A 16,156-nucleotide genomic window follows, 5' to 3' on the forward strand; every position below is an offset into this window, starting at 1 on the left:
TTTGTAACATTTCTCTAAAATCATGCTGTAGCTTCTCCTAAAATAACATTTTATTAACTGTGGTACTTATTGTGTCTCTTCGAAAACCACTTTCAACACATAACATGTTTTGTGATATGACATTTGTCACAAACGTGTACAGTCCTAATAACAGTATTCCCCCTCAGACAGCGGAGGCAGGCTGAGAATGACATACGACTAATGCAAAAAATGTCTGTATTTGCATGTATGAAAACAGTTGGTGCCACACAGGATAATGTGTTTGTGTTAGCGTGAAGTCTCTATCCGACAGCACTGTGTCAGTGTTTCTCTCCTTGTCTTTGTGTCAGGGAAACAGTTGGTGGGGCTGGTCCGCTGACATTCAAAGCACCACCAATTACCAATCAGAAAATCTCTATTTATTATTATTATTATTATTTGATAAACAAGATATGACATTGCTGCTGAGAGAGACTTTAATAGCCTCAGCGTTCATAAATGTAAAGGATTTAGTCCCTAGAGTAATCACAACAGTAATTGGATGTCGTGTTTTTATGAAAAAGCTTCTCTGATCATCCCTGAGGACAAAACTTTTTTTTTTTTTGGTATTGCATTATTTGACTTTCCCTCCGTCATTTTTCATCACAGTCATGAAATACTACAACATAAAATGCTGCCACAAAGGCTAAAGCTCCACCCGAAATACATATCTTTTGTCCCCATCTCTCTCTCTCTCTCTCTCGTTCTTTCATCATGGTGGAAACTCCTCTGTTGTAATTGTCAGTACGTCCTCCCCCCCCCCATCCATTGTCAAAAGGATAATGTTCATTTTGATTTGACTTTTAAGGAGCCAGCTTGCTGGTCTCAGACGGTTTCTTCGTGGCTTTCCACCAGTGCATTCATGGAACAAGCTGGGAGATACTACTACATGAAGTGAAGTAAATGGGCTTAATCAAAAAGAATAAAGAAGAAAAAAAAAGATAAAATTCTGCCCCATATTTGGAAACTATGGAGTTTGTTTCTCTGAACAGCCATTTTAATAGAAAAACACATAAATAGTCAGACAGTTGCAATTTACAGTCAGTTTGTCCCTCATCTTTACCTCCATTTCTCTACCTTTTCTTAGGTCTTCCTGATGTATTCACCTTCCTCTGCTCTCCAACAATCTCTTTATTTTAGATGTTCTTCTGTCCTTATCTTATCTCTTTGAAGAAACATTCACAGCATCTATTCATCTTAACTCTCCATGCCGTCATCTGTACCTTTCTGCATCTATCCTGCTATCCCTTTATTATTCAATTTCTGTCAACTTCCATCTTTCCATCCATACTTCTTGGTCCTGTCTTCTCTCCATCCCACCCTCCATTCCTTTCTCCCTCTCTCCTTGCATCGCCTCATCTAGCTCCATCTCTCCATAGACGATCTGCCTGTACTGTGCCCTCCCAGAGTGATCCCTTTAGAGGGCTAATGCTGTGAAAAATGACAGTGAACCGCCACTTTTGTTGCCATCACCACCGCTTTGGGACTGCCTGCTGCCTACAGCCCTGTTGCCTGGCAACTCCCCAGACAGCTTCCCTCCAAACGGCGCTGTCTGCTCTGCTGCGATAGAGTCCCGAGCCTAATAAGCATTATATCTCATTTTGTCTTATCATTTGGTTGTTAGTGACACAAGGAGCTGCGACTTTGCAAAGAGCACTGATGCAGAATGTGCCTCTCGCATTAAATGAACAAAATGATTTGCAACAAGTTTGACTCCTCGAAGCATTGTTGTTTGAATAACAGATTGCTCAGCCAAACACGTAACTATACATAAATGATGAAGGTGCAGATGATGTGGTAAAGCCATTCAGTGGAAAAGAGCTGAGATTTTTTTGGGATGCAAATGTAATCAAACAATGAACATGAGGTTAGTATGAACAAAGTTATCACCTGAACTGACAGGTGAACTCAGCAATGTTATATTCCATGTTTGAAAAGGGCTTCAGTCTCTTCTTTCATAAATGTATGGAAGGCAAAGGGAGTGAGGCCTGTGTTTGTAGAGCATCATCTTCCACACTACAACAGTCAGAAGTGAGCAGCAGTTTGCAGAATGATTGTCTGTATTGCGAAACATAATTTAAAACTGTATCACTTCCTGTGACGAGAGATGATTCATGCCACTGGCTCCTTCCCAGACACTTTGCCAAACCAGGGGCCTTTTATGCAGAACTCATAATTTTCTCTTGATCTGTCCAAACACATTTTGAAGCTTGAAAACATTTATTTTATGAAGAAATTACCCGTAGCTGTATGATTAAAAAATACCATGCATCAGTCTCAGGATTCATTTTCTGTACTGTGTCAACTAATTGTGGTTCCTTATATTTAAAAAGCCTCTGCGTCATCTGCTGCTCCACGTTGCTGTGTTTCCACCTCCTTGATGGCGTTTCGAGCAGAAACACTGCTCTACCAGTCCTTCACCTTCAAGTAAACAATATTCCAATGATCGAGTCCCAAAATGTTCACAGATATGAGTGACATGAGTCACACGGTTCATGAGTGATTTGACAAAGTGTGTGAACTCACTGCCACCGAAGCAATCCTCACTTTTTAATGTGTTTCTGTTTCGAGACATCAGATGTTATGAGGATCTTTGGCAGATGGTGGAAAAGTTGAATCTATATCTGAGTTGTCAGGGGTTCCGAAACACCTGCCACGTTGTTTTTTGACAAACAGCGTGTGATGTGTAACTGCATACGTAATCCTTTGAGGGTTTGAGTGTTGAAAGCAAAAGACAGCAAAGGCAAGCAGGATGAGGAACACTGTTTGAAAGTTGTATTTCCAAGGCAGACACATGGGAATTAAAGCTGGAGAACTGTACTATAACATAACACTTCAAAGATATCCAGAAATGATACGGTATGGGCACTTTCCTATTCATCCCTGGTGGGTGAATCCCTGCAGCTTTTTAAGCACAAATTTACCATTTTAAGTGATCATTCTATAGAGAACCACTAATTTTAATCCATCAAGGTCATAGAGGAAAGCATGAATGGCTGCAATTTCCATTAATGGGAGCTGAATGAAGAATATAAGGGTCAAAGTGACTAGTGGAAGTAGACTTTGCAGCCAAAGAGGGATGTGAATGTGTAGGTGTGTGTTTATTATGTGTTGAGGGCATTCATCCATGACACGTTTAACAAAATGCACTCTCAGTGTAGTATGTGTGAGGAGTGACGGATAAAAGAAAGCTCACATTTCAGTATAATTCCTTTCTGCCTTAAAGGATTTTGCTCATGAGCTGAATTACTGCTAATCAAAGACTATGATGTAGATGTGTGTACACAAATACACACAAGCCCCATCTGCTGAGCCGTTAGACATCTCTTACTGTAAATAAGCCAGAAGACACACACACACATACACACACACACACCTAGCGAGCAGCATGGCATTATGCCCAGCCTTGCCCCAGGTGCCTCAGCGTTGGTATATTGGTGTGGCCTCAGATGAATCCATGCAGGGCAAACTAATGCTCTTATTAAAAGCTTTTTAAAGATCTGCCTAACAGAGAGAGTGAGAAAGCGAGAGGAGAAGTGACGTGTTTCAGAGTATTAATATCCACCTCAGGTGCTAATTTCCCCCGTAAGTCATATGTGTCACCACCTGCTCTGAAAGACAGTGGAAATGAAAAGAAAGCGAAAGAAATAAGAGAAACTGGGGCAGGATGGAGAGATAGTGTGAAAGAGACGAGAATGAGAAGAGGAGGTGTAAATCACATTAATGAATAAGCTTCATTAGCCGTGCCCATTAGTGTCCTAAGCATGGATTCATTTAACTTCAGCCAACTTTGGAGAAGCCCAGTGGCCATGATGGGAAGCAGTTTGATTACACACCAGGTTGTTTGATTACTGACACCCGTCATTCTGACCAGCAGCAGGATCAAGATGTTTTCTTTTTACAGCTGGTTGACTGGTTTTCGCCTTCTGTTTTATTGCTCCGCAAGACAATGCTGCCTGTTTCACTGTTACTGTACATTTAGCACTCTTTTGTTCACCTGTCTTTTTGGAGGTTTGTACCAACTGCTCCTCTTCTCTATGTGTTTGTGTTGTCGACAGGCGGACCCCCAAGGCCGAGACATAGCCATCCGTCCCTTCTTGGAGCACTGTGAGAACACCCACATGACCATTTGGCTGGGCATCGTTTACGCCTACAAGGGACTGCTAATGGTGAGAGGAAAGGGTCAACATTTCATCATGTACTCACAGTCTGTGCACACACATAAACACAACAGCCTTATAAATTGGCAATAATGACGCTTTAAGCTTTTTATTTAACACTATTTCTGAAATGTGTGTCAAAATTAAACCTTGAGGATCTACTTTGAAGACAGAAAGTTGTAACCCTGTATTCCTGTGTAGATTTATTAGTTTTTATCTCGTGAGTATTTTCACATCAACGTCCTTCTCTTTACTCGTTATGTAAAACATTAAAGTATTTTTGATAACTCGACACAAACTCAGGAAGTTATCCAATCAAATGTGATTCAGGGTCCAAGCTCATATAAAACTGCACTTGACCTTTAACTGGTGTGGGAATCTTAGAAAGAGTTGTTTGTTTGGAATTCAGCTGGCAAAAAAATGATGAGAAAGGAGATAGATACAACTCGTACCAATTCTGTAAAATCAAGTCAAATTTATATACAGTATATAGCCGAAAATCACAAATTTGCCTGAAAGGACTGTTCAAATGAGGAAAAACTCCAGAAAACACTCCTTAACAGAGAAAAAAGGAATACACCTCAGAAGTAACAACAGATACCTCTTCTAGGACAAACAGACATGCAAAACATGTTGTTACTATATAGAGACTGAGGATGGCAATTTGTAGGACATGGATAGTAAGCATATATGCATTGGATATTTGTTGTGCAACTGTATAAGTCTCTATCAAAATAAACATTAATTAATTCATTAAAAAGAATACTACACAAACAAGTTAAAAGAGATGGGAGGAGTGGGCAATTTGTAGGGTAACAAGTAGGAGGGGCTTTGATGTAAAATAATAAGATGGCGACAAAGAAGTTGAGCAGCAGGAAAGGTTTGTATCAAATGATTGACAGGAGTCCACATCTGTATGAGGCTTGGGGAGGGAGAGCGCAGCAAAAAGAAAAATTAAGACTCGAGTCAACCCTGCCTTCACAGACACACACACACACACACAGTCTCACATATAAATACATATGCGCGCACATCACCATCCCTTCACATTAGCGTACACATGCTCACACACCTGAGATCCACTAATCCTTGACGACTGCTCCTGTAAATCTGCTGCTTGTCATTCCACTAACTCTCATTTAGACTTTAGGATAAGCAGGCTGGCCAATTTACACAGCACACAGTGAATTATTCAGCAGGCTGCTGCTGCTGCAACGAGACAAACACTCTTAATACTCATTTCACAAGCATGACACCAATGAAACCAAAGGCTGCTTTAGAAAGATGTTCTTTAGATTATTCTCCTCCTTATTAAGAAATGTAGTATATGGACTTGTTTTCTTTTACTTTTTAAGTGTTTCTTAGGAAGTGGAAAAATTGGTCTCTTGTCTGGATTCTTGTTACGGACTTGTCTCTAATTAAACTTTGTTCCTTCTTCTTATCTGACTGAGTGTGAGTCTCTACTGGAACTCACTCCTGCACTTCAGCAATCGACTCCCACAGAACACGGAAGAGGCTGGTTCAATGTTCAGTTCACTGTAGATTTTACTTGCAGAATATATGTGCAAACATAAGAGTTGAGTCTCCGACTCGTCAAGATGGTATGACGATACTTACAACAACTAAAAAACAAAGTACACAACACGTGTTGATATACCATCCTGGACAGATTTCAAATGTGAACACTGGTCCCCCCCCTTTTACCCCCACTTGCCTCAAAGCCCACCACTGACGTGGTCAGGGTAACTAGACAGAGTTATGTCGATTCCCCCCCCCCCCCCCCCCGGACCATAGTGGCTTGTTGACTGTTGTTCCTATTGGTCTAACGGTCAGTTAGGGACCTGTACCAGGTCACTGAGACCTTGTTCGAGGCCTTCTTGACCCTTTTCAATCAATATGTTTTTAACTGGAACAGTTCATGAGAGACAGATATTCAACAGCTATGTTTTAATACTTTCACAGTGTTTAACTCTAGTGTGAGATATAACCCATTAGATAGAACATACTTAAGTATTTAAAGGCTCAGATAATTATAACATTTATAAATACATTTTCCTTCAACACTTAATGCTAAGTAAAATAAAAAGATGAAATCTTTCTCAGCACTCCATTTATCAATAATAATAAAGAGCAGTGTACAACAAAAAACATTAGGATGAATACGACGTATTATTTTCTTGAGGAAAAAAAACTGCATAGCATTAAAAAAAGTGAGGATGACCAAAATTGTTGACTAACCGTGTACGCATTGCCCCAGAGATACTGCCTGAGGGTTTTTTTTTATTAAGTCTGTTTAACCTTCTCTCAAACATGTTTTATTAAAAACAACAAAAACATTTTTCCTCTCCCCCCCCCCTCCAACAGTTATTTGGCTGTTTCTTGGCATGGGAGACCAGGAACGTGAGCATCCCGGCTCTCAATGACAGCAAATACATTGGGATGAGTGTTTACAACGTGGGCATCATGTGCATCATCGGTGCTGCAGTGTCTTTTCTTACAAGGGACCAGCCCAACGTCCAGTTCTGCATTGTGGCGCTGGTGATCATCTTTTGCAGCACCATCACGCTCTGTCTGGTCTTTGTTCCCAAGGTCAGTGTGTGTGTGTATGTGTGTGTGTGTGTGTGTATCCTAGTGTCCTAAGAATACAGCATCACAGTAATGTGTAGCTTTCTTTGCCCATGTGATTTTATGGTGCAGCTCTGACTAATACCCAAAACCCCTCTTCCAGTTGATCACCATGAGGACCAACCCAGACGCAGCCACCCAGAACCGCAGGTTACAGTTCACCCAGAACCAGAAGAAGGAAGACTCCAAGACCTCCACCTCCGTCACCAGCGTCAACCAGGCCAACACGTCGCGACTGGACGGGCTTCAAACTGATAACCACCGCCTCCGCATGAAGATAACAGAGGTCTGACCTGATGAATACATATTCATGTTGTACTTCTTCTTCTTTCTTTGTTTACAGTGTGCAGTGGGTGACAGGGGTTTTAATGCAATAGCTGGATAAGAAGAAGCTTTTAAATGTAATTGAAGAAACAGTACTTGAGCACAAGTTGTACGAGAGAAGGGGGGAAAAAGACAAATAATTTAACTGAAAAAACACCTAGCTCTCCCGAAGCCGGTCATTTTTCAAATATAATGTCATTAATTTGTAATAGAATGATTGTTTGTGGTTCAAAGCAACTCTGAGAGAGATGGTGTTGTCTCTCAGCTGGCCACACTGTACCTTCTCTCGATTAATTTCCTTTAAATGTTCACTTACACTGACAATGAGTGACAAAAAAACCATGGCTTTTTTATCAGATCTCTCAGAAGGGAATTACTGCTGTTATCATTACTTTTGTCATGATTGTGGCAAATGAGGAGCTACTCAGACACTAGTAAAGACACGTAAAAGGAGTATGGTCTTTTCCTTTCTTCACTATGTTTTGAAATAAAAATAAGTTATCAATAGATCCACTCTGCGTAATGGTTGTCTGTTAACCATGAAGCCTACTTGAGTTAGGTTGTCTTTGGATGGTTTATGCAAACTTGATGTAATTAAAGTCGGTTCAGTTGTTGATCATAATTTACTCACTCTACCTAATCAAATGTTTTACCCAATAAATAAATAAAATAAAGATTAATGTTTTCTTTGTATTTCCTGTTTAAAAAGCTGGACAAAGAGCTGGAAGAAGTGACCATGCAGCTGCAGGACACCCCAGAGAAAACTCCCTACATCAAACAGAACCATTACCCAGATGCCAACAACATCCTCAGCATACGCAACTTCACAGACGGTAAAGGTGAGACCCTGGCTGTGTGTTTCCTTACAGCCCTATTCCCGTCCTGTTCAGGTATCAGTGTGACGCCACCCATGTTCAGTATTCAGTTCTTACAAAACACATGGAAAATGTTTCACCTCATAGAGAAGTACCGGATACCAATATGGATATCGTATATATCGGTCCGATACTGGTATCGGATACCATTATTTTAATAAATAACAATCCAGTACATTTATATGTATTTATGTCTTACATGTTGTTGTCCAAAGTTAGGAAAGTAATGTTCAAGTCAAGCCTGATGTTGCTTATACATAAAAGATTGATCTCAGTTTCATCCACACAGTGAGGCATATTGCTTAAACACTGGTATCGGATCTTACTCAGTATCGGCAGATACCTAAAGCACGGGAATCATATGATTTATTGATGTATTGATGCCAGATGAAGTAGTCAACAAAGTCTAGACTCAGGCAATGAATAGAAAGATACAATCTCACAAAGACCTATCAGGAGAAACAGTGTTGTTTGGTGGACGTGAAGTAACAAACACATAACTTACGCTCATGATGTGTTGATGCTCTCCATAACAATCAATACAACCCATGTCAAATAATTTCTTCCTCCCTAACTCACTGGAGTTGCTCAGCTGCGTTGTTTGATGCTGCTGCTGGTCGCTGAAACTATTAGATTAGTAGACCAAAATAAAACCAAAAATGAGCAGCTCAGTATGATGCAATTCAGTCCTGTCTCACCTCAATTCAGTGTGATTCAGTCTGATACAATTTAATATAAAGTAATGTGTATAGCTGTAATGAGGTGCTGTGCTTATTCTTCTGTTTCACTTTAGTTATGCAGTTATGTCTGCATATTCAGTGGCTTTCGTAAAGGATTTTAATGCTGCTTTCAAAGCAGCAGCTTGAAGGAATATTGTGACTTTTTTCCATAGCTTGAGCTCCTGTCAGCTGCAAGTGAAGAAGGGAAATGAGTACTCTGTCTGACGGCAAGTCTGTGACGTTTCTTGGGATGAGTCATAAGATTAGTTAGAGTACCTGCACACGCCACTGCTGCTTAGCAGGTTTTACACACACTGTAGTCACACCACTCTCCCACCTTTTATTATGAAGCCCATTATGTGAGTCCACACTTGATTTTTGCACCTAATTATTGTGTGTGGGATTTTGTTGAACAATGTATTTGAGAAAACAATCGAGAGAAGATTAAAGAAGGTAGGAGGGGTCAGTTATGGTGAACCATCATTGGGTGAGACAAGCATAGGGAAACACAAGGAGTAACACAATCAGGTGCTAAAATCTAAAGATACACGTCATCTCCCTCATGTCCAGAGCGTGATTCATTTACCCTCCCAATCTCTACAGGCTGTTTGAATTGATGCAGCTGTATCTCAGACATGATGAAGCCAGGCTCCTCAAATTGAATCAGTGAATCTTTACACCCCAGCAGCATCGCTTTGCATTCGGCACCATTTTGACAGACGCAGGGTGATGGTGATGGGATGTACTGCCACCAGTTTCAGCACGTCTGATGCACACGCCGGCACAAAGCTGCTCTCAAGTAATGGATCTGTCTGAGTTTGGGAAGGTAAAGGAGTAAAACAGCTGCGCTCATTCTGCTGATTGGGAGCAGACCGTGTTGGAATTGTTTGAGGAGTACCTCATCTGTGAAAGTTCATAGTTACGCAATGGCAGTTAGTTAGTACATTCACCAAACAATGTGTCAAATGCCTCTTCTTTGTGTTTAGGTGTGTTCTCTTCTTCCTTCTGTTTATCCTGTTGATCTAAAATAAGAATATGTCTTTGTTGTTGCACAATTTGTTGATGAAGTGGCTTAGTGTTGTCTTTTTATGGAACGCAGAGTCAGTGCCAAGATTATTTTTGATTAGTATATAATTAGTTAATGAGCTACCATCTGTGAGATCTTTGGATTGCCTCGGATGTATCCTCACCAGAATACTGCATCAAATATTGTAAGTTTGATGTTTTGTTTTTTTAGTCATGTATCAAGGTTCAAATGTGGTTGTGAAAACCTATACAGTATCTAGTGAATCATGTATCAAGAAAGTCATATTAGCTGATAATAATTAGCTTGCATTATTAAACTAATTAATTAATTAATCTTAATTTTAGTTTACTAAAATTGTAATTGTTTGGGCTCGTAGTGATACATTTATTTTAGACTCAATCCGTGTATGCACTTCCTGGTTAGTTTGTCAGGAGAGAACAGAGATACTTTTTTATTACAAATGTTCGTTGACAGAAATATTTTTATAGAAAACTATAATCTTTATCTGTCTTCTCTAAATTTGTGTCAGATTAATAAATACAGTCATATTTAAAAACCTGTGAAGGAATCAAGTATTTTTTTTAAACTGAGATGAATTCAAACTTAGTAGAGCCATAGCTCTCTCAAAGCAAGAATAACATATTTAGCGATCGTCTGACCTTGCTATTACTGTTCTTACTCGCACAGAAAAATGCATTGGAGTCTATAGGCTGGTGAACTGTTCACGATGATGATCTCGTGAGGAGAGAAGGAAAAAGAGAGACCAGACAAAGAGAGACAGCACATTAGATGCTGCTCAGAAACGTCAATCTGACATTATGGAAATAAAATCACAGGTTATTAAGTCTCCTTCAAAGATAACCAGCATATAATCTTTGCCCTCAATCTGCTTGTGCTTGGCAGTCAGCATCATCATCATCATCATCATCATCATCATCATCATCATCATCATCATCATCATCATCATAATCGCCTGCTTCAAACTGCAGTCATCAGTATTCATAAGCGAGCTGGTCTAAATGTATTGAGGTCCGTGAATGAGTGGCTGTTATAAGTGTAGAACGCCATGTCAACAGCGATTATCCTCCACGTCTCTCTCTCTCTCTGTCTCTCTTTCTCTGGCTGTCTGTCTCTCTCTCTCTCTCTCTCTCTCTCTCGCTGTGTCTTTCTCTGTCTGTCTCTCTCTCTCTCTGTCTGTCTGTCTCTCTCTCTCTCTCTCTCGCTGTGTCTTTCTCTGTCTGTCTCTCTCTCTCTCTGGCTGTCTGTCTATCTCTCTGTCTGTCTTCATGATGGTGGTTGACAGTTGAGGTGTAGTTTTCTGACAGATTAACTGCTGAGAACAGAAATAATTTTGACTGAAAAGTTAGAGGTCATAGTTGTTGATAAACAGCCATCATGTTTATCATCTTCCTTATGCTACACAGCAGTCATTTGTTTACATATTCAACCCAAGACTCTGGTAAACTAAGCAGCAGTTTAGGGCTGTGGTCTATCGACATTTTAAATAAATAAAATCAACAAGCGAATTCTTTGTTTGTGGCTTGAACACCTTTTCTGAATCCATAAAGAAGTGTATACATATATGTGTATGTGCTTTTAACACAGCTCTGAGAGCTACAAGGTTTTTCTTTCAATTTAAAGACGGACGAGTCGCCTTAAAAATAGTTCAGCTAGCTCAAAGTGATCAGTGAATCAGCTCAGCAAGTGCTGGGAAATCTGGGACTATTGGAGAGAAAACGCTATAGGGGGAAAGAGATCATCCCATTACTCCCAGGTAAAGTTTTAAAAACATATAAGACTGTGTAGAACACATAAATCAATGTTGGGAAACCTTTCCCTGTGTTCCTCTCTGGATAAGGGTTATTTCTTTTCTACCTTACCACACTTTCTTTCTCTTTGCACCTGTTTCCAGGTTTGGAATTTGTCCCAAACTTGGATTATCATATGAATTTGTTTTTATCATTGCTGTGGCTACTCATAGAAAACAAATGAAAATGTAACATACTAAAGTAACCTTTTTCATTGCGATTATTTTGTCAAGACATTTCCTATGCACACATATTTGGTAATTAAGAGGTGAATTAGGAAGAAGCTTCATTAGTTTTCTCTGGGATTGTGGATCAATTTGAGGAGTGCCTATATGGTTTGCATGTTGCAGTGAGGGGGTCTGGCCTTGTTTTTTGACCTGGTCCCCACCCCTCAAAGTAATGGTCTTGTCTCGGTCTTGATAGACTCTGGTCCCCAAAATTGATTTTATGTCTGTGTTGTGAATGAACTGTGCATTGATAATAGCCCTTCTCAAACCCGGAAATACATTTTTTTGCTAATGTATTAACATGCCATGTACCCAGGAGCCAGCAGTTAGGTATGACAGCCCATTTGACTCAGCCCATCATATTATTCACAATTCCTACATGTGTTTTCAATGCAGACGGGGAGAAGTCGATACTGAAGAATCACCTGGAGCAGAAGCCTCAGGCGCAGTGGGGCTCCATGGATCCTTCCAGAATAAACAGAGGTCCCCTCGAGGATATAAACTCGCCCGAACAGTGAGCGTTTCTATTTCTTCAGCACCTCTACCCCCATGTCCTTCTCCCGTCCCCACTGTCTTTTCAGCTTTTCCATCAGACTACACGTAGTTCTCAGGCGGTTGCTTTGGCAACAGAGCCCTGCGTTAGCATGGACTGGTCCTGTGCTTTTCTCTTCCACGCACATCAACATTCATGTCACCACATAGCGTGTACATGTATTGTTCCATCATGCTGGACTTACTGCAGCATATATACTCACAGTCAAACACATACAAACACACACATGTGTGCTTGTATAGTGTGCATGCATAGACACGCAGTTGAATGATTTGTTGGTCCAACTTGTAAGAGACGATGGTCTTAGACACAGCAAAGCTGAGAAACGTTGACTATCAATGTGTGTGTGTGTGTGTGTGTGCAGGTGTACATCATGCTTCATTGAGAGTTTTCCCTCCTACACTTGTTTAACTAGACTCAGGAGAAGAATGTAATATATATATATATATATATATATATAATATAATGTAATATAGAGAGACAGATGGATGAAGATGGGAGAGACAGCTGACAAGGATGGGGTAAAATATTGTCGAGAGGGCAGTCCCAGAGAGAAGATGGATTGAGACACGGGTGACGATGAGACCGAGGAGAGAAAGAAAGAGGTAGAGACTCACAGAGGCATATGTAACCAGTGATTTACAGTTTGCATTGGAAGCAGCTCTGAAAATAGACAGGGAGGAGAAGTAAAGGAACTCTTGGAGCTATTCCCGTGACGCATAAATGTCAAGGTCAAGACAACTGACTAGGCCCATTCATATTACAAAGTTTAGCGAATGAAAACGTTTCTCTCGGACTATCACTGGTTGAGCTTGGATTTCATTACCCTCTCTTAATTTTTTTTACATAACTGCCATTTGGTTATGTAATTTTCTTGCAAGTGGCTGGCAGTGGCGCTAGGTGAGAACTGTCACAGCAGGCGGAAGCATGAGATGTTCTTTTTGTCGGATGATCCCAGAAACTGAGGCACGGCGGATTAAGGGTTTAGTAAGGAGAAGTGGAGGAGGGACTGAGGGTGCTAAATAATACAGGAAACACTATTGGAAAATGTGCTGAGGTCTCTATGAACTATGCTTTGCTGTTGTGATCCATCTTTTCTGTTACTGTGTAAATGATAGTTCCTGACCACTTTTACTGACATTTCAGCATCCCCTTATAATAACTTGAACAGGTGAACTAGCCATTTTGAAGAGATATACGTTTGATAACTCATCACTTTATCTTACAAATGTGTTATTGAAAATATATACCACAAATATTTTATAAATGAGACCAAATAAATGCATTTAGACGGAGTTAACAGGCTATCCCATGTGTTTTATTTCCTTTCATCAGTTAAACAATATAGGCTACATTTAAGCTACAACAAGCCCTAGATTTTTTCCATTAATCAATAAAGCAAAGAATGTACACAAGCCTTTCATATACGATTAAATGTTAAAAATAGGCTACAATTATCAGAACAATATTTCATGTGGCTCAAAGGTGTACTGCAGATACAAATGTTAGATAAAGACCTTTTACATTTATTTGACAACCCTAATAAAACCACTTGCGACCCATTTGTGGGTCCCGACCCAGTCTTTGGAAGAAACTGTGGTAAAATTATGTAATTCATAGTTAATAATATATGTAAATAATTACATTCATATTGGATTTTGCAGTCCTTGTACATTAAAAGTGTTCTGTGCCAATGCATAATTTTTTAGATGGACGGAAAGTTAAGATGTGGAGGTCAGAGTGGTGGGTGGGAGTGTAGACCAGCTAGACTTTTATTTTATTTTAATTTTCCAGTAAGTGAAAAGTCACAAAGAAATAAAAACATGCATGTGAAGTACCCAAAAATTATCCTTCAGTGTACTTGAGTAAATGTACTTAATTACTCTCTACATCTCTCTTACATTCTAACTTTCCTTTTCTATCTGCAGCATACAGCGCCGACTGTCCTTGCAGCTTCCCATCCTGCACCACGCCTACTTACCTTCCATAGGAGGGGTTGATGCCAGCTGCACCAGCCCCAACGGCAGCCCTGGTTCCAGCCCACGGCACAGACACATGCCCCCCTCCTACCGGGTAATGGTCTCTGGCCTGTGAGCTTCATTCACTCCCCCACCTGGCTCTTTGCAGAGGAGACATGTATGGTTCTTTTTTTCTACAACGAATAGACTGATATCGTCAGCGTATGTGCGTATTTTGTCTCAGAACAAGGAGGACAAGGGGAGAAGAGGGGGACGGGGGCCGAGTATCACTCTTTGTGCCTCTTCACCCCAGCCTCTCTTGAGAACTGAAACCCTCCGTCAGGAAGGGGTGGGAGGAGACAGAGTGGGCACTGAATGACTCTTACAAACTCCCAGGATTCACAGAAATGTCCCCTTGTTTGTCTGCTCCCCTTGGCCATGCAAATACACATATGCACAAAAAAATGTCAAACAAACAAAAACACACTCAAATACACACACAACCACATACACACTGACACCCCAATAGCAGAACAGCGGTGGACCAGCCCTGAGTTGACGTGTAGCCTTATCTGCTTCAGAGGGGATTGTCTGTTTCTGTTCCTTATCTGTTGTATGAATGTGCTCACGGCTACGTGTGAGCTTGTCATCTAACTTGAGCTTCAGTGACTGGATACCAGTGTGGAGACATGGATTTTACAAAACCCAACAAAGGAAATCATCCAATATTCCCCCGTCCCCTTCCCGATCTTGTGGAGACATGTATATATCATCATTTCTGACTTTGATGTACTGTAAGCTTTGTATATGCTGTGAATGGACAATTAAAGGGGTTCTAAATGTAGAGCTTGTAACAGACGCAGGTGATCATGACATGGAACCTTACAACGAATTAGACATGCGTATGAAAGCGTTCTGAATTGGTTTGTGTAATTGATGAATTTAGCTTATGGGCAGCAAAGTAAGAAACATCAAAGCTTGTGAGTCACAGAACATGAAAATGCACCAGGGGCCCATTCCTCTGACTTGGAGAAAGACGCACATGGCTCTTTTTTCCACTTTGCTAAATTTGCACCAGTGGTTTCATCAGAGATTTCACGTCAGACTTTGCATAGGCCTTTCATATTTTACAACTTGCCTAATATGACCTCAGAAAGCATGTTATACAGAATATTGATGTGCTGCCTTTTAACAGGTCTCCAAGGCTGCATATGTTAGAAAATAGAGCTAAAAGGCACCGGAAGAGTGTTCCATAGTTGTTATTTATGTGTGTTTTATGCCAAGAAATGCACACATTTAGAACAAAACGTAAGAGAGCACCTTATGACAGGTGCTTTTCAGACAAGGCATTAGTGACAGGCCTGGTCATATTGATCCCCACATATTGGTCTCCATAGACTGTTAAGATGTCCATCTGATCTCGCCCTCACAGATAACCGGCACGGACCGATGGCTTCATGTCAATTGCAACAAGGGCACAATTACTTTTTTGGAAGAAATAACATTCAAGAGGTGATGTTGGAAAGGATGTATGTGTCCCAGTTCCACAGCTAGTTTGGATTAAATGGTTGACCTGAATTTCCTTCAGCATTTGTAAAGACAATGGAGACATGGGAGCCTGGTGTAATAAGCCCCACACGGCTGTAGCTTTCAGTTCCAAGATGGTGATGACGCCACTGGTCTCATTGATGGAGCATAAAGCACAGAAATGGGGCTTTCTGTCACATTCAGTGTTTAGAAAAATCACTTCACACTTAGCAACAGTGAACATACCTCAGTTGCTATGGAAATGTAACTGCTGTTGAACTGGGTCCAAGAAGGCTGCACTGAGCAAAACGGTCATCGACACGCTGTCGTCCTTT

At 40.6% G+C, this 16,156-nt stretch overlaps 1 protein-coding gene across 1 annotated transcript in view; it reads left to right on the forward strand.

Annotated features, from left to right (window-relative positions):
• Positions 1-15,137, forward strand: part of gabbr2 (gamma-aminobutyric acid (GABA) B receptor, 2) — a 154,272-nt gene extending 139,135 nt beyond the window's left edge. The window contains exons 14-19 of the mRNA XM_034545526.1: positions 4,077-4,187; positions 6,543-6,767; positions 6,907-7,089; positions 7,837-7,966; positions 12,180-12,297; positions 14,265-15,137. Coding sequence (XP_034401417.1) covers positions 4,077-4,187; positions 6,543-6,767; positions 6,907-7,089; positions 7,837-7,966; positions 12,180-12,297; positions 14,265-14,430 — 933 coding nt within the window. The 3' untranslated portion in view covers positions 14,431-15,137. The remainder of the gene's footprint in view (positions 1-4,076; positions 4,188-6,542; positions 6,768-6,906; positions 7,090-7,836; positions 7,967-12,179; positions 12,298-14,264) is intronic.
• The last annotated feature ends 1,019 nt before the right edge of the window (positions 15,138-16,156 follow it).

Source organism: Cyclopterus lumpus, chromosome 11 (assembly GCF_009769545.1).
Source record: "Cyclopterus lumpus isolate fCycLum1 chromosome 11, fCycLum1.pri, whole genome shotgun sequence".
NCBI lineage: Eukaryota > Metazoa > Chordata > Actinopteri > Perciformes > Cyclopteridae > Cyclopterus > Cyclopterus lumpus.